At 40.3% G+C, this 27,229-nt stretch overlaps 1 protein-coding gene across 1 annotated transcript in view; it reads right to left on the bottom strand.

The window, feature by feature from the left end:
* The window catches only part of LOC133227733 (putative dimethylaniline monooxygenase [N-oxide-forming] 6), a 29,845-nt gene extending 5,474 nt beyond the window's left edge, over positions 1-24,371 (bottom strand). Inside the window, exons 1-6 of the mRNA XM_061382588.1 lie at positions 23,345-24,371; positions 16,416-16,604; positions 15,038-15,200; positions 12,221-12,363; positions 10,248-10,447; positions 593-948 (exon numbers count right to left, since the gene is read on the bottom strand). Coding sequence (XP_061238572.1) covers positions 593-948; positions 10,248-10,447; positions 12,221-12,363; positions 15,038-15,200; positions 16,416-16,604; positions 23,345-23,476 — 1,183 coding nt within the window. The 5' untranslated portion in view covers positions 23,477-24,371. The remainder of the gene's footprint in view (positions 1-592; positions 949-10,247; positions 10,448-12,220; positions 12,364-15,037; positions 15,201-16,415; positions 16,605-23,344) is intronic.
* Between the last annotated feature and the right edge of the window lie 2,858 nt (positions 24,372-27,229).

Genomic DNA, 27,229 nt, shown 5'->3' with positions numbered 1-27,229 from the left:
GGGAGAAGATTATCAACAGAATATAGGAGTGGCCTGACACTGTTATTTTGACAGCATTGACACCAATAATGTCTCCAGCATGCCCTGACACCCACCAGGGCCCTTTCAATCTTTGCAGGGTAACTTGACATTGCAGTGACCCACTGCTGTCCTTTTGCTTTTATAGGCTTTCAAAGTCCTATCAATCCCCCAATGAGAAGTTTAAGCTCTCTGACATAGCTTGTAAGGCCCTCCATGCTCTGGTTCCTTCCTTACTTTCTTTCTTGCTACTCTCTACCTCTGCTTTGTATTTTGTTACACTAAAATGCTTCTCATTCCTCACACAGTCCATGCTGTCTCTTACCTTTATACCTTTTCTCAGACTGTTCTGTTTTTAGACAGTAACTCACATCCCAATTATCCTCACCACAACACCCTAAACCTTTCCCTGTTGTAGCGTTCCCCCTACCCTGTTTTAAGCTCTGTGAGGTCAAGGCTCATGTCTGTCTTATTGCCTTTATATCCCTAGCACCTATCACAGAGCTTGGCATGCAGTATGTCCTTAGTAAATATTTGTTGACTAAATGAATGAAAGACAGAATGACTCACTTACTTGCAAATACTTTAACAGCCCAGCGGGCCTGCAGGTCAGCCGTGGGAATGGTAGCACCAAGGGACTGGACAAGGCCAATCACAGCCAAGGTTGGCTTTTCCAAGAATGGGGGGAAGATGCCTTTGTACAAGGTGACCTCATTATTTCTGCTTTTGATGATGGAGTCCTCAAGGAAGGGGTAGGCATAACCGTAGCCTGTTGCAAAGATGACATAGTCAATGGCCTCAAACACTGTCCCATCCTCAAACATGGCTGAAGTCTCTGTAAACTCCTTCACACTGGGTTTGATGGTTATAGTGCCACATAGGATGCGGGAGGGGAGCTCATCATTGAACACAGGCTCTTTCCTCAAGGTGCTGTGGAGAAACAAGAGAAAGAGGCCCATGCTATAAAGTACCTCATTTCCAAGAAATATCTGCAACAGTCCATGGCACTGAAACCAAATTTAAACAGTTGAACATCAGCATGAACACATAGAGGGCAACTAAACTCTCTTCTTTTGGAAAAGTTCTTTCCTGTAGATATTAATAGTCCTTAAGAACATCTGTTTGACATACAGATGGCCAACAGCCTCATGAAAAGATGTTCAACATTTCTAATTTTTAGAGAAATAATAAACTAAAATGATGTACCAACTCACACCAGTTAGAATGGGAATCATCGAAAAGTCTATAAACAATAATTAGGGATTTCAGATACATACTACTATATAAAATAAGCACAGGGAAATGTATTCAGTATCTTTTATTAACCTGTAATGGAAAAGAATATGAAAAAGAATATATTTTAACTGAATATATCTAAATGTTCTCCATCCCTTAGAAGAAACAGAGTAGCCTTCATAATCAACAAAAGAGTCTGAAATGCAGTAATTGGGTGCAATCTCAAAAACAACAGAATGATCTCTGTTCAGTTCAGTCACTCAGTTGTGCCCAACTCTTTATGACCCCATGGACTGTAGCACACCAGGCCACCCTGTCTATCACCAACTCCCGGAGTTGGTGATGCCATCCAACCATCTCATCTTCTGTCGTCCCTTTCTCCTCCTGCCTTCAATCTTTCCCAGCATCAGGGTCTTTCCAGATGAGTCTGTTCTTCGTATCAGGTGGCCAAAGTATTGGAGTTTCAGCTTCAGCATCAGTCCTTCCAATGAACATTCAGGACTGATTTTCTTTCGGATGGACTGGTTGGATCTCTTTGCAGTCTAAGAGACTCTCAAGAGTCTTCTCCAACACCACAGTTCAAAAGCATCAATTCTTCAGCGTTCAGCTTTCTTTATAGTCTAACTCTCACATCGATACATGACTACTGGAAAAACCATAGCTTTGACTAGACCAATCTTTGTCAGTAAAGTAGTGTCTCTGCTTTTTAATATGCTGTCTAGGTTGGTCATAACTCTTCTTCCAAGGAGCAAGGGTCTTTTGATTTCAAGGCTGCAGCCACCATCTGCAGTGATTTTGGAGCCCAAGAAAATAAAGTCTGTCACTCTTTCCATTGCTTCCCCATCTATTTACCATAAAGTGATGGAACCAGATGTCATGATCTTAGTTTTCTGAATGTTGAGTTTTAAGCCAGCCTTTTCACTCTCCTCTTTCACTTTCATCAAGAAGCTCTTTAGTTCTTCTTCACTTTCTGCCATAAGGGTGGTGTCATCTGCATATCTGAGGTTATTGATATTTCTTCCGGCAATCTTGATTCCAGCTTGTGCTTCATCCAGCCCAGTGTTTCTTATGATGTACCCATTTCAAGGTGAAAAAGGACATCTTTTTTGGGTGTTAGTTATAAAAGGTCTTGTAGGTCTTCATAAAACCATTCAGCTTCAGCTTCTGTCTAAAGGACAGAAATGGTATGGACCTAACAGAAGCAGAAGATATTAGGAAGAGGTGGAAAAAATACACAGAAGAACTATACAAAAAAGGTCTTCGTGACCAAGATAACCATGATGGTGTGATCACTCACCTAGAGTCAGACATCCTGGAATTTGAAGTCAAGTGGGCCTTAGGAAACATCACTACAAAGAAAGCTAGTGGAGGCTATGGAACTCCAGTTGTGCTATTTCAAATCCTTAAAGATGATGCTGTGAAAGTGCTGCACTCAATATGACAGAAAATTGGAAAATTCAGCAGTGGCCACAGGACTGGAAAAGGTCAGTTTTTATTTCAATCCCAAAGAAGGGCAATGCCAAAGAATTTTTAAACTACTGCACAATTGCACTCATCTCACATGCTAGCAAAGAAATGCTCAAAATTCTCCAATCCAGGCTTTAACAGTATGTGAATGGAGAACTCTCAGATATTCAAGCTGGATTTAGAAAAGACAGAAACTAGAACTAGAGATCAAATTGCCAAGATCCATTGGGTCATAGAAAAAGCAAGAGAATTTCAGAACATCTACTTCTGCTTTATTGATTATGCCAAAGCCTTTGACCATGTAGATCACAACAAACTGGAAAATTTTTCAAGAGATGGGAATATCATATCACCTTACCTGCCTCCTGAGAAATCTGTATCCAGATCAAAAAACAACAGTTAGAACCAGACATGGGACAACAGACTGCTTCCAAATTGGAAAAGGAGTATATCAAGGCTGTATATTGTCACCCTGCTTATTTAACTTATATGCAGAGTACATCATGCGAGATGCCAAGCTGGATGAAGCACAAGCTGGAATCAAGATTGCCGGGAGAAATATCAATAATCTCAGATATGCAGATGACACCACACATATGGGAGAAAGTGAAGGGAAACTAAGGAGCCTCTTGATGAAAGTGAAAGAGGAGAGTGAAAAAGTTGGCTTAAAACTCAACATTCAGAAAACTAAGTCATGACATCTGGTCCCATCACTTCATGGCAAATAGATGGGGAAACAGTGGAAACAGTGACAGACTTTATTTTCTTGGGCTCCAAAATCATTGCAGATGGTGACTGCAGCCTTGAAATTAAAAGGCCCTTGCTTCTTGGAAGAAAGGTTATGACCAACCTAGACAGCATATTAAAAAGCAAAAACATTGCTCTACTGACAAAGGTTGGTCTAGTCAAAGCTATGGTTTTTCCAGTAGTCATGTATGGATGTGAGTTGGACTATAAAGAAAGCTGAGTGCTGAAGAATTGATGCTTTTGATCTGTGATGCTAGAAAAGACTTGAGAGTCCCTTGGACTGCAAGGAGATCAAACAAGTCCATCCTAAAGGAAATCAGTCCTGACTGTTCATTGGAAGGACTGATGCCGAAGCTGAAACTCCTAGTACTTTGGTCACCTGATGCAAAGAACTGACTCATTGGAAAAGACCCTGATGCTGGGCAAGATTGAAGGCAGTATGAGAAGGGGACAACAGAGGATGAGATGGTTGGATGGCATCACTGATTCAATGGACATGAGTTTGAGAAAGCTCTGGCAATTGGTGATGGACAGGGAAGCCTGGCATGCTGCAGTCTATGGGGTCATAAAGAGTTGGACACAACTGAGCGACTGAACTGACTGAATATGTATATATTTAACAGAATCACTTTGTATACCTGAAATATTGTAAATAAACTATATTTCAATTAAAATGTCTGCAAATATTAAATACTGGAGAGGGTGTAGAGAAAAGGGAACCCTCTTAACGCTGTTTGTGTGAATGTAAATTGATGCAGCCACTATGAAGAACAGTATGTATTTTCCTTCAAAAACTAAAAATAGCACTTCCATATGACTCAGCAGTCCCACTCCTGGGCATATATCTGGAAAAGATAAAAACACTAATTCTAAAAGATACTTGCACCTCAATGTTCATTGTAGCACTGTTTATAATAGCCAAGACATGGAAGCAATCTCAATGACCATTGACAGATGAATGGATAAAATAGATGTGGTACACACACACACACAGAGGAATATTACTCAGCCATAAAAAAGAATGAAATAATGCTATTTGCAGTAACATGGATGGACCTAGGGATTATCATACTAAGTGAAATAAGATAAAGGCAAATATCATATGACATCACTTACATGTGGAATCTTTAAAAATGGTACAAATGAACTTTTTCACAAAGCTGATATAAACTCACAGACAGAGAAAGCATCCTTATGGTTACTGAAGGGGAAACAAGGAATGGATAAATTGGGAAATGGGGTTTAACAGATATACAACTACTATGTATAAAATGGCCTTCTCTAGTGCTTCAGATGGTAAAGAATCAGCCTGCAATGCTGGAGGCCCAGGTTTGATCCCTGAGTCAGAAAGATCCCTTGGAGGAGGGCCTGGCAACCCACTCCAGTATTCTTGTCTGGAGAATTCCATGGACAGAGGAGCCTGGCATGCCACGGTCTGTGGGGCCACAAAGAGTTGGACATGACTGAGCAACTTCCACTTTACCTTTTTAATATTCAAAATAGGTAAACAGTAAAGACCTGTGTAGCACAAAGAACTATATTCAGCATCTTATAATAATGTACAGTGGAAAAGAATCTGAAAAAGAATACATATGTGTAACAATCACTTCACTACACCTGAAACATTGTAAATCTACTATACTTAAAAAAAAAAGAATATCTGAGCTGTTTCTTTTGGCTTCTTGAAACTTGAATATTCGCTTCTGGATAACTTAAACTATTTGAAGACTCACCAAATAGATGAGGATAAAACTAATTCCTAGTCACAATAAAGTTGTTAAGAGTGCTGACTGTGGAATCAGGTGGCCCAATTTCATAACCTAGTTCCTTCTCTTACTAGCTGCTACTTCTCTGTATTTGTATTTTGTATTATATGGAAAATAGGGATAGTACAGAAGCTATCTTTTACAGTTGTTTTGAGAGTCAAATGAACAGTTATCTGTAAAGCACTTAAAACAGTGCCTGGCATGTGCAAGCATCATTATTCTAAGCGAACTATTATTATAAATAAGCTCTCATCTTACATGAGGAAATCATATCTATTGTGGTGAGATGTTTTAATGCCACTCCAGTAGCTCAGACGGTAAAGTGTCCACCTACAGTGCGGGAGACCCGGGTTCAGTCCCTGGGTTGGGAAGATATCCTGGAGAAGGAAATGGCAACCCGCTCCAGTGCCCTTGCCTGGAAAATCTGATGGACACAGAAGCCTGGTAGGCTACAGCCCATGGGGTCGCAAAGAGTCGGACTCCACTTCGGTTTCCTTTCATTAACTGTAGTTGCAAAAAAAAAAAAAAAAAGTACAACGTTGATACTGCACTTCAGTTGCCAAAATTCTAGGAATGCTGCTTTTTGATGACATTCTTCATTTTGACTTAAGTTTCCTTCAAGGATTCTGGAGTTTCCTCTAACTATTTCAAAGACTAAGAAACTTTATAAGTCTTAGAATTTGTTTTTATATTCCACACTGTTCTCTACCTCTTTAATTCTGCAAACTGTTCTTTAACCCTATAGGTGGCGATAAATAGGTCACAGCCAAACCTGTTTTTCTCCCCTGTTACCTTCCCTACAAAGGGAGGAGTGAGAAGGTATCATCAACAACTTTTGGTAATTGGAACCCTTCCTGGATGAATGGATTTCCAATTCTGTTTTTATTGTCTGAAGGAAAAAGCCAAAATATGGTTTGCAGTTACTATTACAAGACAAAAAATCTTTACCAGTTCAAGCTCTGAAATTTCTATTACATTAAAAAAATAATTTTAAATGCATGAAATCAACATTTTTCTCGAGGGATATAGCAGTCTGCCAGACAAAGTAAGATAAGTGCTACAGAGTGAGAATTTGCTACTAAACCTTGTATTTAGTACTAAAGTTTGCAATTTGTTCTCACTTTTTAAGCCTGTATTTCTAATCACAGTGAAAAGCTTTTGCTTTTCATGGACCAAAGATGAAATTTCTAAGGAATTCTTTTTTTTTTTCTTACCCACTTAAATGTTACTTTTTTTTTTTTTGATATACTGATTCATCTACCTAGATACCTTTTTAATTAGTAGGTATTGGACTCTGTCTTTATAGAGAAGTAAATAGTGATTCATTAATTTGCCAGGTTACATCAGTTCTGTGTCTCTCCCCTGCCTTACATGCTCCATGCCTCCTCACTGTCCTGCAGAAATGTCAACCCTTCCGTGGAGGCATGCACATTCATTTTCAGACTATCTACTTGCTGAGACATGTTGCTTAACACTACTTTGTTAATTGCTCCTCGTATGCCCATTAGTATGAAAAGTATGAAAAGGCAAAATGATAGGATACTCAAAGAGGAACTCCCCAGGTCAGTAGGTGCCCAATATGCTACTGGAGATCAGTGGAGAAATAACTCCAGAAAGAATGAAGGGATGGAGCCAAAGCAAAAACAATACCCAGCTGTGGATGTGACTGGTGATAGAAGCAAGGTCCGATGCTATAAAGAGCAATATTGCATGGGAACCTGGAATGTCAGGTCCGTGAATCAAGGCAAATTGCAAGTGGTCAAACAGGAGATGGCAAGAGTGAATGTCGACATTCTAGGAATCAGCGAACTAAAATGGACTGGAATGGGTGAATTTAACTCAGATGCCCATTATATGTACTACTGTGGGCAGGAATCCCTTAGAAGAAATGGAGTAGCCATCATGGTCAACAAAAGAGTCTGAAATGCAGTTCCTGGATGCAATCTCAAAAATGACAGAATGATCTCTGTTCGTTTCCAAGGCAAACCATTCAATATCACAGTAATCCAAGTCTATGCCCCAACCAGTAACACTGAAGAAGCTGAAGTTGAACGGTTCTATGAAGACCTACAAGACCTTTCAGAACTAACACCCAAAAAAGATGTCATTTTCATTATAGGAGACTGGAATGCAAAAGTAGGAAGTCAAGAAACACCTGGAGTAACAGGCAAATTTGGCCTTGGAATATGGAATAAAGCAGGACAAAGTCTAATAGAGTTTTGCCAAGAGAATGCACTGGTCATAGCAAACACCCTCTTCCAACAACAGAAGAGAAGACTCTGCACATGGACATCACCAGATGGTCAACACCGAAATCAGATTGATTATATTCTTTGCAGCCAAAGATGGAGAAGCTCTATCCAGTCAGCAAAAACAAGACCAGGAGCTGACTGTGGCTCAGATCATGAACTCCTTATTGCCAAATTCAGACTGAAATTGAAGAAAGTAGGGAAAACCACTAGACCATTCAGGTATGACCTGAATCAAATCCCTTATGATTATACAGTGGAAATGAGAAGTAGATTTAAGGGACTAGATCTGATAGAGTCCCTGATGAACTATGGACGGGGGTTCATGACATTGTACAGGAGACAGGGATCAAGACCATCCCCATGGAAAAGAAATGCAAAAAAAGCAAAATGGCTGTCTGGGGAGGCCTTGCAAATAGCTGTGAAAAGAAGAGAAGAGGAAAAGCAAAGGAGAGAAGGAAAGATATAAGCATCTGAATGCAGAGTTCCAAAGAATAGCAAGAAGAGATAAGAAAGCCTTCCTCAGCAATCAATGCAAAGAAATAGAGGAAAACAACAGAATGGGAAAGACTAGAGATCTCTTCAAGAAAATTAGAGATACCAAGGGAACATTTCATGCAAAGATGGGCTCGATAAAGGACAGAAATGTTATGGACCTAACAGAAGCAGAAGATATTAAGAAGAGGTGGCAAGAATACACAGAAGAACTGTACAAAAAAGATCTTCATGACCCAGATAAGCACGATGCTGTGATCACTGACCTAGAGCCAGACATCCTGGAATGTGAAGTCAAGTGGGCCTTAGGAAGCATCATTACGAACAAAGCTAGTGGAGGTGATGGAATTCCAGTTGAGCTATTTCAAATCCTGAAAGATGATGCTGTGAAAGTGCTGCACTCAATATGCTAGCAAATTTGGAAAACTCAGCAGTGGCCACAGGACTGGAAAAGGTCAGTTTTCATTCCAATCCCAAAGAAAGGCAATGCCAAAGAATGCTCAAACTACCACACAATTGCACTCATCTCACACGCTAGTAAAGTAATGCTCAAAATTCTCCAAATCAGGCTTCAGCAATACGTGAAGCATGAACTTCCAGATGTTCAAGCTGGTTTTAGAAAAGGCAGAGGAAACAGAGATCAAATTGCCAACGTCCGCTGGATCATTGAAAAAGCAAGAGAGTTCCAGAAAAACATCTATTTCTGCTTTATTGACTATGCCAAAGCCTTTGACTGTGTGGATCACAATAAACTGTGGAAAATTCTGAAAGAGATGGGAATACCAGACCACATGACCTGCCTCTTGAGAAACCTATATGCAGGTCAGGAAGCAACAGTTAGAACTGGACATGGAACAACAGACTGGTTCCAAATATGAAAAGGAGTACGCCAAGGCTGTATATTGTCACCCTGCTTATTTAACTTCTATGCAGAGTACATCATGAGAAATGCTGGGCTGGAAGAAGCACAAGCTGGAATCAAGATTGCCGGGAGAAATATTAATAACCTCAGATATGCAGATGACACCACCCTTATGGCAAAAAGTGAAGAGGAACTAAAAAGCCTCTTGATGAAAGTGAAAGAGGAAAGTGAAAAAGTTGGCTTAAAGCTCAAGATTCAGAAAACTAAGATCATGGCATCCGGTCCCATCACTTCATGGGAAATAGATGGGGAAATAGTGTCAGACTTTATTTTGGGGGGCTCCAAAATCACTGCAGATGGTGATTGCAGCCATGAAATTAAAAGATGCTTACTCCTTGGAAGGAAAGTTATGACCAACCTAGATAGCATATTGAAAAGCAGAGACATTACTTTGCCAACAAGTGTCCATCTAGTCAAGGCTATGGTTTTTCCAGTAGTCCTGTATGGATGTGAGAGTTGGACTGTGAAGAAACCTGAGTGCTGAGGAATTGATGCTTTTGAACTGTAGTGTTGGAGAAGACTCTTGAGAGTCCCTTAGACTGCAAGGACATCCACCCAATCCATTCTAAAGGAGATCAGTTCTGGATGTTCTTTGGAAGGAATGATGCTAAAGCTGAAACTCCAGTGCTTTGGCCACCTCATATGAAGAGTTGACTCATTGGAAAAGACTCTGATGCTGGGAGGGATTGGGGACAGGAGGAGAAGGGGACAAGAAAGGATGAGATGGCTGGATGGTATCACTCACTTGATGGAACTGAGTTTGAGTGAACTCCAGGAGTTGGTGATGGACAGGGAAGCCTGTCGTGCTGCAATTCATGGGGTTGCAAAGAGTCAGACACTACTGAGCGACTGAACTGAACTGATGCCCATTAGAAGACACTAATATGAACTGATATTTGTAAAGCTTTAGAGTTCACAAAGTAATCCTTACATATTAAATTTCACTGAATACCACAACAGTCTTGAGGAGTACATCTTACTATTGCTATGCATATTCATCTATAAGCATGGACAAAATATTCCTCAAGAAAATCATTTATGAGATGTCTCAGCCCTCAAAATTCTGTGCTATGGCTTGTGCAACCCCAAATGAATCTTGCATGTTAGGGTAATCTAGTTACCAGATCCACCCCCATTTTGTATTCTTTCTTACTACTTTTACCACTAGACTAATTTCAGTAAGATTTTCATCCCATTCATGGTCTCTGATTATACCATGTCATCTATGCAGTCCTTAATTTAATTTCACCAGGCTTAATGCAGTAACTAAAGCAAGACTTAGAAAGAATTCAACTTAAACCAGTGCTTCACTTTTTTTAATAGTAAGATATGTATTATTTTTAGTACCTATTTAAAGGCATCAGGCCATAGTTCTCATGTTTAAACCATGTGTTCATCTTCTTGACATATAACCAGTCAGAGACAAATGAAGGAAGGGCATTCTGAAGAAAGGATGCAAAGCGGGTAACATACAGCATGTCCCAAGGATAGCCGTCATCCCAAACCCGACTCATGACCCAGGAACCACTTCTGGTGCTGATAATGACCTGGTAGGGAAGGTAACAGATTTCAATATCACTCTGTAAGAATTAAGCAGATACAACACAATTCCATGGACATCTCTATACATTATTCAGGTAGGAAAACTTTTAAAGAGGTAGGTCAAGATGAGTAGTCCATGATAGAAGCTAGATAGAGGCAGAACTACCCTCTCTTGCTCCACCCCAGAGGGCGAGTGCATAGATGTTGAAAGAATGAGTATCCGACACCTTGGAATATGAGAGTTCTCTGTTCCCTGGTGGCTCAGTGGTAAAGAATCTGCCAGCAGTGCAGTAGCCACAGGAGAGGTGGGTTAGATCACTGGGTGGGGAAGATCCCCTGGTGGAGGGCATGGCACGCCACTCCAGTATTCCTGCCTGGAGAATCCCGTGAACAGAGGAGCTTGGTGAGCTACAGTCTGTACGGTCACAAAGAGTCATGCATGACTGAAGTGACTTAGCACGCATGCATTATTCAACTGTGACAAATATAGTGTTTGCAGACCTTTAAGACTAAAACGGTAGGTCTAGTAAAGATCAGTCAATGGTGGTGGCTGGTGGTAGTTGCTTGGCTGAGTGGGGGTAAAGCATTTAACTTGCTGGCCAAAATTAGTCTGAGGAAATGCCAAGGATTTAATTCTGTTCTCTGTGCCTGGTCTCCTTTTCCAGTCCTCACTACACATACACTCCAGGACCTTGGGCAGCTGCTTTAGCCTAAGACAAGCCCGACTGCTTATCTATTTTATCACTTTTGTGATAAGCTAAAGGAGCCTGACTTTGAATAATCCTTAGGTATTTTTAAATATCCATTTACGAATTTATTTATTGAGCAACTATTTCCTTAGAAATATGTTAGTACGTATCTATGGATATTTCCATATACATTTCCCTTAATATCCAAGTAGGAGCACTTTTAAAGAGGTAGGTCAAGATGAATAGTCCATCTTTGAAACTAGGTATTTAGAGGCAGAACTACCCTCTCTCCACCCTAGAGATCAAGTGCATAGGTGTTGAAAGAATGACTACCTGACACCTGGGAGTAAGAGAGCTCTTTATTCAACTGTGACAAGTTTAATCTTGTATTAGAAATATGTTAAGTTCTTTTGGGTTTATTGGTTATGTATGACTCAGCATGGAGTCCTCTGGGAAGACTTCTTTGACAATTCATCCATGCAAAGTTCGATTATCTAGTCATGGTGCTGCCACGGCCACAACTAAAGTCTCATTGCTTCCTTTCATGATGATCGTGTACCTGTCATCCTATTTCTACCCATTGATTCCTCCTTGAAATCAAGAAGTAGCTTGACTTACTTCTGTGTTTATTTCTAGCCTGATGGAGTGCTGACACATAAAAACAGCCTGTTATTTGTTGGCTGTTGAATGGGTAAACAATAGTAAAACCTAAATTTTGTTTCTTCCAGTGTGGTAAGCATAGTACTGTTGCATGGTAGGTGACAAGAAATACTATTAAATAAATAAAGGCAGAGCTTGACTAGCAACCAGTTTGCTTGGAGGTGATCAGAACATAAAACTAAAACCAAAAATGCATACTTACATATATATACATGTACTTAACTCTGGTTTCAGCAGACTATACTTCCTTATTAGCATGGGACACATTACATTGCTTCACAGGGAGTGTCTCAAGTCCTTGATTTGATTGGCATATACAGCAGGTAGACTGTGGTATGACATGGTCAATGCCATCCTCAATGCTTCGGATACTGCTGTTGTAGCATAGCCATCCTAAGTTTGTTTCCCCAGACCTTTTAGATCTCATACCTGTGTAACCAGACGACTGAGCTCAACAGCAATGTCACATCCTGAGTTCCCCAGGCCAATCACGAGGACCCTCTTCCCCTTGTACACTTCTGGGCCCTTATAGTCCCGGCTGTGGAGGTAGTGGCCTTGAAATCGGTCGAGGCCTACACAGAACACGGAGAGTGGTTTGAGTTGACTTCCAGAAGAAATGATTAAGTGCCGGGGTCCAGCCCCGGTGGATCCAGGGAATTCGAAGCGGGGACGGCGTCGGCGAGGATCAGGAAACAATTGCTTAACTAAACGTTAATTAAGGATATAAAGAGTGGTTAAGTAAGGATAGCTCAGTGAGGAAATTCAGTGGAGAAAAGAGGCTGAAATAAGGATAGCTCAGTGAGGAAATTCAGTGGAGAAAAGAGGCTGAATAATTCAGCCAGAAGGTGAGAGAAAGAACGACATGGGGAGACCAAGTTTTGGTGAACAAGGCCTGCACTTTATTTTCCAAAGTAGTTTTTATACCTTAAGTTATGCATAGAGGATAATGGGGGAAGGGGTAGAGTCATGCAGTATGCCAGGCTTTCTTCCTGCAAACTTATCATATGCAAAAGTTTAGGTGATTTTGCATCATCTTCTGGCCTGGAGGCCTGTTAACATTTTAAGACCCTTTCTTCAGAAAACTTATTTTTCTCTAAAGGTGATTAGTCAAGCGCCACCCTCCAAAAGCATTAGATAAAGTTACATTCCTATAGGGCAAAGGTGTGGTGGGCTATAACAAGAAAAAGAATTAACTCAAGGGTCCAAGGTTGCAAACATTAAAGCTACTACTTACACCAATTATATTAATCAATACACTGCCAGGGACACAGCAGGTGAGGGATATGGAGACTTAGCAGCAAACATTGGCCCAACAAATGAAAAACCCTTCACCAATACAATTTCTAATCAATCTTTTAACTGCTCAAAGGAATCTGTGTTTAGACAGTTTAGAACATCTCCTGCCTCTCACAGCTGGGAGGCTCTGAACAATCACATGTGGCCAGAAAAACCTATTCAGGTAGGCTAGAGGATTTCCAAAGGAGTTTGTAGGTTGAAACACTGTCACACTCAGGAATTATTAACTGGAGCTGTAAGTTAACTCTTGTTTCAGAGAGAGGTAGTGGGGAACAGCCCCCCGTAAAGTCAGAGGTGTAGGTGAGAGCACAAAGCAGAAAGTAGGCAGACTCTGGTTTTGGGGGTAGATGCTCGAGAATTTCCAGGGGGACTCCTGAGGCTCGATCTCGCCTTTGTGTATGCCAAGCCTTCTTCCTCATGACCTTTGCCAGGGGCAGAGCTCCTGCTACCAGCAATTAAGAGTCACTTTTCTTCCCCCCACTATTTTTAAATGTTTGATTCTCCTATTAGCAATTTTAATTTAAAAAATTTCCCTAATTGAAATGCACTTATCCTTTTGGATATTTTTGGCACTAAATCCCTAACTAATTACTTTTAAAGACGTCATAAAAAACTTAAGGAATTTGAACTTATATTTGCTAATAACCGTACTATTTGTTGGAGAAGGCAATGGCACCCCACTCCAGTACTCTTGCCTGGAAAATCCCATGGACGGAGGAGCCTGGTAGGCTGCAGTCCATGAGGTCGCTAGGAGTTGAACACGACTGAGCGACTTCACTTTCACTTTTCACTTTCATGCATTGGAGAAGGAAATGGCAACCCACTCCAGTGTTCTTGTCTGGAGAATCCCAGGGATGGGTGAGCCTGGTGGGCTGCCGTCTGGGGTCGCACAGAGTCGGACACGACTGAAGCGACTTAGCAGCAGTAGCAGCATACTATTTGTTGAGGGTTTACTTGTCTTAGTCATTTAATCCAGATAACACCTCTGAATGGTAGGTACTAGTATTATCTCTATTTTAAAAGAAAAGGAAATTGAGACAAAGAAGTTTAGTGAGTTGTCTAGGGTTACATGGTAAGTATCTAGTAGAATAAGGAGTTGAGCCCGGGTATTCTACATTCAGAACCCCCAAATATGCTGCCTCTTAGCATTAGTTATGTCAATCTACTATTCTTCCTTAATCTCTACTCTTTTAATTACCTTGGTTTATGAACAACGTGGGCTTCCCTTGTGGCTCAGCTGGTAAAGAATCTGCGTGCAGTGCAGGAGACGGTTTGATCCCTGGGTTGGGAAGATCCCCTGGAGAAGGGAAAGGCTACCCACTCCAGTATTCTAGTCTGGAGAATTCCATGGACTGTATAGTCCATGGGGTGGCAAAGAGTTGAATACAACTGAGCGACTTTCATTTTCACTTTCATGAACATCAGCCTCTGACATATGAGCTCTAATATTTTTGAGGGGATGCATTCCTGTTTCAAAGAAAGAAGGAAGGAATGAGGGAAGGAAGATAGGAAGGAAGGAGAGGGGGAAGAGAGGAGGAGGAAAGAAGGAAGAAAGATGAAGAAAGGAAAAAGGAAGGGAGGTTGCTTATGTATTTATTTGCTATTTGCCACTTCTGCAGAGTAATGAAATGTATCACTACACACTCACACACATAAATACTTACATACTTACTGTGATTTTTAAAGTTAATTTGCAAAATGTGGATATAGATGAAATTTTAAGACCCAAGTTTCTTCTCTACAGACCTGTGTCTTCATTTAATCTCTGACCTGCAAGTCCTTGTTTCTTTTAGGATGAGGCCAATGATGAGTATATTTGACATATCATCAGACAAATTTTTAAAAAAATATTTGGAACATTAAGAATGATTATTATGTGCAATCTGTGGAAAACTCTATCTTATTCCATGATGTTTGTGTTTAAGATTCTTATATATTTCCCAAACTTACCAGGAAAGGAATCCGTTGGTAGATTGGGGTACACATGATGTCCTGAACAGATCATTACAGCATCAAAAATAGTAGATTCTTGTTTCTCATCCTTTTCTGAAACAACTTCCCATTGGCCAGTGATCAAGAAGTTGGGACATTTCTTTATACTAGTAACCAGGGTCTTAAAGAAAACCAGAAAGAAATTGCTTCTATTTACAGTTCTATGAGGTTTTTTGTTTGTTTGTTCCTTGCAGTATTTCTGTGGAGAAAATAATTGCTGTGTTCTCATGTTCATTGAGGATAGTGTGGAAAGGCATTAAAATAGGAAGTCACAGTGAATCTTCAAACTTCACAAGAATAATTACTCACTGGGGTATATTTATTTTTTTTGCATGTAGTTAGTAGATTTGGGATATATTGCAGTGAGTATTCTTATGAATCTTATGAAGGTGCCATATCATTTGCTTGCTGTCACCCTACATTGACATCCATGGCTTCTTCCTCTCTAGCTTCCTCTTCTATCTACTCCAATAATATGAGATTATCTCAGGCTTCAATCCTTGATTTCTGTTTTGCAATATAAGGACACTATCCTTTGGAAATATTAGTCACTTCCATTGTAAGACTGTTATGTTGATATCAGCTCAGTTCAGTCACTCAGTCGTGTCTGACTCTTTGCGACCCCATGGACTGCAGTATGCCAGGCTTTCCTATCCATCACCAACTCCCAGAGCTTGGTATAAGTAAAATTATTTAAAATATAATAAGATAAATAAATAAAATATTAAGTAATGTTCCAATTTATGATTTTGCTTCTTTTTTTTTTTCCCACTATATATATGTGCTCTGCACATAACTAATGGATTGAAGTTGAGTTCTAAACAAATGTGAAGAATTACTTATAATTATGGAAACAATGCTGCTATGCCATAACTCGTAAGGCTTCTAATCTAAGGGACTAAGTGTGTGAAGAATGAGGGCAATAAAATTATCCTTTTACATTGTTACACTCTTATTAAAGGCAGAATCTCTAACAAATGCCACATCTATTAGAATCACAACTTGGGCATTGGACCTACAGAAGTCTAAGTGTGAACTAGAGACTTTGGGGTTGTTTCTAAAACATAAGTGTGTGAGGGTGGAAGGTTCATTAGGCTGGTACAGCTGCCTCCACCACTTTCTATGATGTTTTGAAAGTTCTTAGAGACTTTGGAGAACATGTTTTAAGGAGAAATAAAAACAATTCATGAGTACTTTATAATCTGAACCAACAGTTGGTTGGTGAGGTGTCCAAACCTTTGACTCTATTTTCTAGGATAATGTATCCCTGTATCTCTGCTTTTCCTCTAATCCTTAAACATATTGATGTCAACAGCACACGTTATAAGGTCCTTACCTCAAACTGTATATATCTTAAAAGATTCTTCTTTTGAGCAAATGTCTTTATGTAGTCCTGGACCTTGCTTTGGTGCATGTAGTTCGGGTAATCGTCAGGGTATGGGAAGTCTGGAAAGCACATCATCTCTTTGGAAGAGTTGGTGAACACAGACTTGTAGATGCTGGCTCTGCCTTCTTCTGAATGGTCCTAAGGAGAATAAGACAACAGAAGAATAGATGGTTGGATGGCATCACTGGCTTGATGGACATGAGTTTGAGTAAGCTCCGGGAGTTGGTGATGGGCAGGGAAGCCTGGTGTGCTGCAGTCCATGGAGTTGCAAGGAGTTGGACATGACCGAGCGACCAAACTGAAGAAGAATAATAAGGCTTAAAAAGGAAACCAAGAATGGTATTCCCCTAAGTGACTATTCAATGCTCAGTTGATTGAAACTTTTTCCATATGTTTAAAAAAAAGAAAACAACATGAAAAAAATTGAGTGCTGTCTGTAAGACATGGAAAGGAAAGCCTTCAACAACACCTGCCACAGAGCTGGTGAATCTTCCGTCTTGGTCCTTTTACTCTGATTAGCTCCAGTTTAGCTCTTTTTTTCCCCCCCAGTCACAGCACTGGGTCTGATCTCACTCATTTTCAAGAACATAATTAAATGTCCAATGGATGCTGTGGCTTTTAGCCTGTTTGATTGGCTGTATGGAATTCGGTGAACTCTTCTCTTCACTAGCCATAGAACTCTCTAAAGAAGTCATTTCTTGAAGGGCTCCTTAGACTGTCTCTTCCTGGGTCCCACTTCTGAATTTCTGGCTCATTGTGTCTGGGTTGAGGCCTGAGAATGTGTATTTCTGATAAGATCCCTGTGCTGCTGATGCTGTTGGTCCAGGGACCAAGCCTGAAGACCACTTCTGTAGTGTAAATGAATTCTGTGTTTGAGGAATTCCTGAACTCACCAACTAGTGGCATTCACTCCTCACCAAAGAAACAGAAGAAACAAGAAGTCTTAGAACTGGTGTTAAATTTTGGCATCTTATAGTAAAGCCACCATGTAATTGAAAAGTGGCTTCTTTTGAGGAGCAGTGGAAGGCTAAGTTCAAAACAAACATTTCCTCTCTGTTTCAAGAATAGGATAAAAGTTCACAAAATGTGCTGCCTTGAAAGTACATCTAAAAGCTGGCAAGCCATCTTTCCCCAAATCTTGAAGGAATTCTCATGAAAGGAAGGAAAAAGATGAAATGTTATATTGCTCCTGGATTCAAGACAGCTAACTCCCTCCAGTCCAACAACCCCAAATGAGAGAACTGTGTCTCTGGGGGGCTGCTTGAGTCTTCACTGTTTCCCCTTAAGTGACAAAAATAAACTTCCTCTACTCATGGTTGCTGCATTTCTCATGATAACTAAGCCCAGAGATTTTAACATTTTAAACCACACTTGGAAATTTCTGCTAAGGTCAGAGAAAGAGTGAATGCTTTGCCTTGGTGGGTTCTCATGTTTGGGTCTGTCACTGTTCACCCCTAGCCAGTAACTTGTGTTAATGTTTGTGAGAAAGAGTTTTCTAAGCTGCCCACTAAAGGGAGGGCTGAGCTGTGGGTTGGAGACTGGTTTAAAAAATGTATGATTTTGCTCTGAGAGGTGATAAGACCATGAATTATTTCCATCATTAATGAATTACTAGACTCTTTCACCACTGGACTCCAGCCGAACTTAACACAAGAAGAGAAGACTATGTTCCCTATAGCTCCTTAGAATTTTCCCTAAAAGACTGTTCTACAAACAGAGGAAAATAAAAATATTATGTAACAACAGACACTAACTAGTTCCAGAGAGTTCATATTTTTATTATTTAAATATGTGGGGTGGTTTGAGCCAGTAGGGAGGAAATTAAGCTCAGATGCTCCCCACTGGCTGAGAGAGCTTGTCCTAGACCTAGATGTCTAGGACAAGATGTCATGCTATGGGGCATGTTAGCATTGTCTGTCTTGGGTTGTAATTGTGTCCATCTCCTATCATCCCCACTAGAACATAAGTAACTTGAGGGCAAGGTCAGAGACTAATTCAAAACTATTGTGCATGCATTTTAGCAGTCTGGTTGATCATCTTTCATATTCCCATTTTATCAATCCCATTTTTGCTTATATCTAAGCAAGCTTGCTTAGATAAACCTTCAAGATCTAGCTCAAAAGTTGTCCCTGTCTCTTGCCTTTCCTTATCTTCCATCCCACCCACTGGAAGTCATCTCTACTTTCACCAAGCTCTAATTGTATTTACTATCCTAATCATATTCTGTTTATTCATTTGTATTATGATTACTCTAAGACTTCTTTTCTCTCCGCTTTTAGAATACTGCATGCCTGCTCTACCTCTTCTTTGCAGCTATGCCTAATGTAGTACCCTATGCATAATGAACTCAAATATGCATTTTCTGAATGAATAAAGGAATGAATGAGTGTTCATTCATTCAGATAGTTCTGGTTCAATACTTTTCCCTTTGGAATCCAAATGACCTATTGTATGTGGCTTGTTGAGCAACCTTTTATTATAGGCACACAGAATCTTTTGAGGTCATGAGGTCCTATATTAGAGTGTATAAAATTTAAGACACACTCACATTCAGCCTGCTGGTTTTTAAATCCCATTTGGTTTTTATTTTACAGAAAAAGCACACAGAGAAAAGTGCAGAATTCTCAAGTTTCTCTCTTCCAGAATACCTTCTACATGACAGAACTTGCAAGATAAAAGATTAATGTAACACACTTTTCAAAAATTCCTCTCTGATAATACAGCATACCAAGGAACTTTTCTTAGAAAAGAAGGAAGAAGTGGGGTGTATGGAGAGGGCTAAAGTTTAGAATATTTGTATATGTTTATACTCCCACACGGAGAAGGCAATGGCACCCCACTCCAATACTCTTGCCTGGAAAATCTCATGGGCGGAGGAGCCTGGAAGGCTGCAGTCCATGGGGTCGCTAAGAGTTGGACACGACTGAGCAACTTCACTTTCACTTTTCACTTTCATGCATTGGAGAAGGAAATGGCAACCCACTCCAGTGTTCTTGCCTGGAGAATCCCAGGGACGGGGGAGCCTGGTGGGCTGCCATTTATGGGGTCGCACAGAGTCAGATATGACTGAGGCGACTTAGCAGCAGCAGCAGCAACATACTCCCACAGGGCTTTTGAGAATAATTCTGCTTATACACAATGACTTTATGAAAAAGATATCTTTCCCTCTTGTGGATAACCCAGAGTCTGACTTTGAATCATATTGATCTATCATCTAGTGCTTCCTAAAATCAATTTTCTGATCTAGCTGTACTGGTTAAGTTATAGATCCGTGGACACACTGTATTCATTGCCTTCCCTGCACCTTTCATGGATTGCTGATCACTGCTACCTAGAAGCCTTTCCCACCTGATGCTGGCACACTGTTGGTGTCTGTACTGTTGGGAATGCCCCTCTTTCTGGAGCTGTGTCACATGATGGTTCTTTACGTTTCTCATCTGAGAACATCCTTCAAGTCTCAGCTAAGTGTTATCCCTATAGGAAATTTCTCTTGACTTGCTAGTATTTTAGGAGTCCAGCCTCATCTAAATCTCAAGGCACTTGTTTATTTAACTAACAGTCACCACAGGCTATCTTGTTATAAACTTTAACTTAAAAGTGTTTTATATATATATATATATTATATATATATATAAAAGACTATATAATCTTTTGTTTGTACTCTTAGGACCAGATATATTAACATTTTGGAATTTGTAGATTTTTGAAGTTTTTCCTTAATATTTCTAGTGAGATCTGGTGCAACACCTTATCATCAAATGTAATAAAATTATTACAGCAAAACACAGAGTTGGACAAAGACCATATATATAGCATCGTATCAGTTCAATCATGTTTCCTGACCATATGACTTCAGGACAGGTTTTGCTATTAAATGAGTTTTTCTGTCACAAGATTGTGGACCTTTATTAAAGCTTGCTACACCAAATGAAGTAGAAACCATTTACATAAAGTGGTTATGACACATATTTGTCATCCCAGGACTTAGTACAAAACTCTGTCAAAATAGATGCTCAAGCAGCACTTAATTACTTCTAATAAGTCAATGCAAAGAAATAGAGGAAAACAACAGAATGCAAAAGACTAGATATCTCTTCAAGAAAATTAGAGATACCAAGGGAACATTTCATGCAAAGATGGACTCGATAAAGTACAGAAATGGTATGGACCTAACAGAAGCAGAAGATATTAAGAAGAGGTGGCAAGAATACACAGAAGAACTGTACAAAAAAGATCTTCATGACCCAGATAAGCACGATGGTGTGGTCACTCACTTAGAGCCAAACATCCTGGAATGTGAAGTCAAGTGGGCCTTAGGAAGCATCACTACGAACAAAGCTAATGGAGGTGATGGAATTCCAGTTGAGCTATTTCAAATCCTGAAAGATGATGCTGTGAAAGTGCTGCATTCAATATGCCAGCAAATTTGGAAAATTCAGCAGTGGCCACAGGACTGGAAAAGGTCAGTTTTCATTCCAATCCCAAAGAAAGGCAATGCCAAAGAATGCTCAAACTACTGCACAATTGCACTCATCTCACACACTAGTAAAGTAATGCTCAAAATTCTCCAAACCAGGCTTCAGCAATACGTGAAGCATGAACTTCCAGATGATCAAGCTGGTTTTTTAGAAAAGGCAGAGGAACCAGAGATCAAATTGCCAACATCTGCTGGATCATTGGAAAAGCAAGAGAGTTCCAGAAAAACATCTATTTCTGCTTTATTGACTATGCCAAAGCCTTTGACTGTGTGGATCACAATAAACTGTGGAAAATTCTGAAAGAGATGGGAATACCAGACCACATGACCTGCCTCTTGAGAAACCTATATGCAGGTCAGGAAGCAACAGTTAGAACTGGACATGGAACAACAGACTGGTTCCAAATATGAAAAGGAGTACGCCAAGGCTGTATATTGTCACCCTGCTTATTTAAGTTATATGCAGAGTACAGCATGAGAAATGCTGGGCTGGAAGAAGCACAAGCTGGAATCAAGATTGCTGGGAGAAATATTAATAACCTCAGATATGCAGATGACACCACCCTTATGGCAGAAAGTGAAGAGGAACTCAAAAGCCTCTTGATGAAAGTGAAAGAGGAAAGTGAAAAAGTTGGTTTAAAGCTCAAGGTTCAGAAAACTAAGATCATAGCATCCGGTCCCATCACTTCATGGGAAATAGATGGGGAAACAGTGGAAACACTGTCAGAATTATTTTTGGGGGCTCCAAAATCACTGCAGATGGTGATTGCAGCCATGAAATTAAGAGATGCTTACTCCTTGGAAGGAAAGTTATGACCAACCTAGATAGCATATTCAAAAGCAGAGATATTACTTTGCCAACAAATGTCCATCTAGTCAAGGCTATGGTTTTTCCAGTGGTCATGTATGGATGTGAGAGTTGGACTGTGAAGAAAGCTGGGCACCAAAGAATTGATGCTTTTGAACTATAGTGCTGGAGAAGACTGTTGAGAGTCCCTTGGACTGCAAGGAGATCCAACCAGTCCATTTTAAAGGCGATCCATCCTGGGTGTTCTTTGGAAGGACTGATGCTAAAGCTGAAACTCCAATAGTTTGGCCACCTCATGCAAAGATTGACTCATTGGAAAAGACCCTGATGCTGGGGGGATTGGGGGCAGGAGGAGAAAGGGACAACAGAGGATGAGATGGCTGGATGGCGTCACTGACTTGACCCGCATGAGTTTGAGTAAACTCTGGGAGTTGGTGATGGACAAGGAGGCTGGCGTGCTGCGATTCATGGGGTCGCAAAGAGTTGGACACGACTCAGTGACTGAACTGAACTGAACTGAACTGAATAAGGCAGTAAACAACCATTTCATGGTTTAGATTAATTGGTCATGTCTCCTTAATAAAATGTAAATTAAAAATTGAATTCATAAAAAAAAATACATCGGTTATTTCATAGTGGAAAATACAAATTTATGGTCTGTATTTCATGCAATATTTTCAGAGTTATAGGACCCCCAGAGCAACCTATTGTTGCAGGTTCCACAATACAGAGATCAGGACAGACTGAGGTTACAAGATAAATGATGTGGCTAGAATATCTTCAAGCCAAATAAGTATCATCTATATCTAATCCTAATGGCTAAGAAGTTCAGGACAGAAAGTCTGGAAGTTTCCCAAAGCTGTTTTTTGAAATTTAAGAATTGGGTTTATAATGAATATTTCCTGATTACATTGTTTTTCTAGCAATGAACCGAATGGCAGAGATAATCATTTTTCTCTCTGGATATGGCCTGACAAGAGTATTTAATATCCATGTACATGCCACACACAATCAACATTTATAATAACTTATAATATGTGCCTAATAGACATGAATTAATTAAAAAATCATATCCTGCTATAACTAGGAGGCAGGTTAGAATAAACTTAATTTTCAACTCCTGCATTTGACTAATGAGCATTTGAAGGGTGGGAAAAAAAAAGTGACTTTCCTGAAATCTGTCTGCTTAAAAAATCAGAGTTGATACTGGAACTCAGGACTTCTGACCCCAGTCTAGGTTTTTCTTTTTCACAAGTCCCCCACCCCCATGCCCATGTTCTCAGGATTTAATAGCAATAGGCACAGGATCTTTCAGTTACATGGGGAAGCTCTGTTAACTACTGACCCTTTTACCCCTTAAAAGCCTAGAGATTTGGGCTCTGCCATGTAGATGGCAACACTTAATGAGCTGGAGAAGCCCTCTTCAGGATAAGCCTTGCTGGTATGACATAGTTTTAAATGATAGGACTTGAGTAGGATGGGAGAGAGAAGATTTTAGTTTCCAGAGCATCTGGAGCATTGTGATCAAGTCTGAAAGAACTGTTCACATTTGATTTGCAGTGTAAACCCATCACTTTCTATTGTCTTACTCACCGAGAATTCCCACAGACCTCCAACTTCATTGCTCCTTTCAAAGCAGGTGGGCTCCAGCCCCTCTTCCAGACAACACCATATGGAGGCCAAGCCACTGACACCAGCTCCAATGATGGCCACTCTCTTCACCATTGTTGCCTGTAGGAGGATCTGGAGAGAACTTCTTCAGAACATATCCCTAAATGCTTAAATTTTTTTCAGTAGAAATAATCAGCTGAGGTTTGTATGTCACGATCCTCATCTTAACACTCAAGAAGACATAGATATACATTAAGAGTTTATGCTAAAAAAATGTTTATGCTCTTTTTTCTTTTTTTTACCACTTTTGCTATAGTAAGATACTGAATCTGACTTCTTCTGGTTATTCAAGATGCCAAAAATAGCAGAGCCAGTGAACCCCAGAGCAGTAAGAACCTTATAAATCATCTATCTAATGCTCTCAATTGCAAATGAAATGGCTGTCATTCCAAGAAGTTTAGAAATTACTTCTTCAGGGTCTCAGAGTTTATAAGTATAAGAACTGGAACAAGAATTCAAGCCTTCTACATAAAAACCTACCATAACAGATCACTTATACTTACTTGGAATGTTTGGCGCTAAGTGGCCTTACTCTTAATCAACCACCTTCTTTCCCCAGAGAAGTTATAGTTCTCTAAACATAGAAGAGAATGGCTTTTAAGAATGTCTTTTGATGTAAAAATTGGGAAAGGGGAGGAGTTATTTTTCTTAAAGTAAAAATTCCTTTTTACTTGTATTTTTCATGACGTAGAGCACTGGAAAGAGAAAACTTGGAAGAGAAAGGTTGAGTGTGGTAGGCATAGGAGAACAGGGGCAGGGAAGTTGGTGCGGGGCAGAGGAAGAAAGGAAAAAGGTAAAGGCAAAAATGAAGTCTGTGGTTCTAGTTCCAAAAAATAAAGCAGTAACTATGATATGGTTATTAAAGCTGTAAAATAAACCTCCTGGGAGATTAGAGGAATAATGGTTTTTAAACATTTTTTTTTGCTCTGGAATTATAGAATATGTAAACAAAGGCTATGCACCTGGACTATAATGAAAGGTTTTGCTTGGCCAACAGTGGAAAAAAAAGTCTCAATTTTCTAGAAATTTAGGAGGGCTTTATGAGATGAGTTAACTCTTGGAGAATATGAGTTTCAAAGTTTGAAACAGGCAGAATTTCAAAGTCACTGAATGTTGGCTCTGTCCCCGTCTCACTTTTCCTGTTTTTATATACCTTCTTCCTACTCTTCCCCCCTTCCCTTCTGTCCACTTCCCTGAGTGCTTCCAATGTCATGCATTGTAGTAGTCTGTTGGGGGCTCAAAGATGGAAAGAACAGTTTTACCATCTAGAAATATTTAGTCTAATGGAGAGAGGTGATCAGAGTCACAGTGGAAGTATGATTCAGTGGAGTGCTCGCACTCAGGTAGGAACATCTAGGTCCACCTGGAAGAGGAGTGAGAGAAACCTCAAGAGGAAGTGAGAAGAAAGCTGAATCTTGAAGGAAGAATAGAGGTTTCTTAGGTAGATGATGGGCAAGGAACATAAAATAGAAAGAAAAATATGTGCAAATGCACAAAAAAGAGAACAAGATAGAACAAGCTACAATTAGTTCAGTGTTGCTGAACTGTAAGGTGATGGGATCATGGCATCTGGTCCCATCACTTCATGGCAAATAGATGGAGAAACAGTGGAAACAGTGTCAGACTTTATTCTTTTGGGCTCCAAAATCACTGCAGATGGTAATTGTAGCCATGAAATTAAAAGACGCTTACTCCTTGGAAGGAAAGTTATGACCAACCTAGATAGCGTATTGAAAAGCAGAGACATTACTGAACTGTGGTGTTAGAGAAGACTCTTGACAGTCCCTTGGACTGCAAGGAGATCCAACCAGTCCATCGTAAAGGAGATCAGTCCTGGGTGTTCTTTGGAAGGAATGATGCTAAAGCTGAAACTCCAGTCCTTTGGCCACCTCATGCGAAGAGTTGACTCATTGGAAAAGACTCTGATGTGGGAGGAATTGGGGGCAGGAGGAGAAGGGGATGACAGAATGAGATGGCTGGATGGCATCACTGACTAGATGGACATGAGTCTGAGTGAACTCCGGGAGTTGGTGATGGACAGGGAGGCCTGGCATGCTGTGACTCATGGGGTCGCAGAGTCGGACACGACTGAGCAACTGAACTGAACTGAACTGAAGGTGATGGGAATAGCAGATGAATTAATCAGGCAGGTCCCAGATTATGAAGGGCATTGAAGTGCTACATTCAAGGGTTTGGATACCATCCTCTGGGTTGTGGTGATGCATTCAGGAATTTTGCACAAGGGAGTGATAAGATCAGAAAAGATCAGATTCACATGGAAACTAGAATGGACAATAACCACAATCGAGGATATCAAAACCCAGGAGGTTATTTCAGAAGTCTAGGCAGAGATGTGGGGGGCCTAAATTAGAGCAATGTCAGCAGAAAGGAGAATAGAGATTGGACATATGAGATATTTAGGAGGTAGATGTTTGGGGATTTGCTGGGTAATTATAGAGTTGATGCCTCAGAGAAGGTCCTTCCATCTTTAAGATTTTATATTCGTGGCCTATATGCATATCACTCATGATTTAGAACAGGAAGCAGAAACTATTCTATTTCACAAAAAAAGGAGTAGATAAAAGGGCAAGAGGAGCAGAAACTGGAGGACTGCCACAGGCCTTGTAAGGTTGTATCACTAGAGCTACCACCCAAAGGACAGGAAACTTCTGCTATTACCACAGATGCCTTCAAAAAGTGACGTATGGAGTCTGACTGATGTAAACACATCTGTTGGAACGTGTTTGCCTACCAACATGTCACAGAAATGTAGCCTCTCCTTCCCTTTGCCTTACAAGTCCAGATGTTTATCTCAATGGGAAAACCTAAATTGTATCCAAGCTTTAACTGCAAACAAGTCTTAGAAGTGTAGTTTGAACCTTCAAATCCTTGGGATGCAGGAGTGACGCTACAGGAGTGGGTCGATGTCACTGAGCAGTGTCTAGCACAGGGGGTTATGTATGAAGTGGAAGCCAGGAACTTCCCTGGTGGTCCAGTGGTTAAGAATCCACCTTCCAATGCAGGGGACAAGGGTTCAATCCCTGGTTGGGGAACTAAAATCCCCCATGCTATAGGGCAATTAAACCTGTGTGCCACAACTAGAGAAGCCCACATGCTGCAACTACTGAGCCCATGCACCCTACAGCCTGTGCTCCCCAGCAAGAGAAGCCCTTGCACCGCAACTAGCAAAAGCCCATGTGCTCCAAAAAAGACCCAGCACAGTCAAAAATTTAAAAAAAAAAAAAAAAGAATTGGAAACCAGTTTTGTATTTCTAGAACCCCTAAACACATTCATACTCTTCTCTAATGGCTATATAATAAATACTCAGTGATTTACCCTTTGGTTGTATATTTTGTGTTAATTCTTAGAAGACTTCAGATCTCTACTCTGTAAAATGAGAAAATTGAACTATTAATAGCATCCTTCCAACATTCTCTGAATCTGTTGATTTACTGAATGCATGAGTGCATGCTAAATCTCTTCAGTTGTGTCTGACTCTTTATGACCTCATAGACTGTAGCCTGCCAGGCTCCTCTGTCCATGGAATTCTCCAGGCAAGAATACTGGTGTGGGTTGCCATGCCCTGCTCCAGGGGATCTTCCCAATCCAGGGATGGAACCCCTGTCTCCTGCGGTTCCTGCATTGCAGGCAGATTCTTTACTGCTGAGCCACCAGGGAAGCCCAATCTACTGAATAAATCAAAGTAAACTTTTCAAAGATAGAAAATGTAAGCTAAAGACAATGCAAATACATTTAAACTGCTTAAGAGATTGTTCTATATGACTCTAATGTCCAAAAGTTGATTT

Source organism: Bos javanicus, chromosome 16 (assembly GCF_032452875.1).
Source record: "Bos javanicus breed banteng chromosome 16, ARS-OSU_banteng_1.0, whole genome shotgun sequence".
Taxonomy (NCBI): Eukaryota; Metazoa; Chordata; class Mammalia; order Artiodactyla; family Bovidae; genus Bos; species Bos javanicus.
The sequence above is the reverse complement of the archived record's forward strand: the minus strand, read 5'-3'. Positions and strand labels throughout refer to the sequence as shown.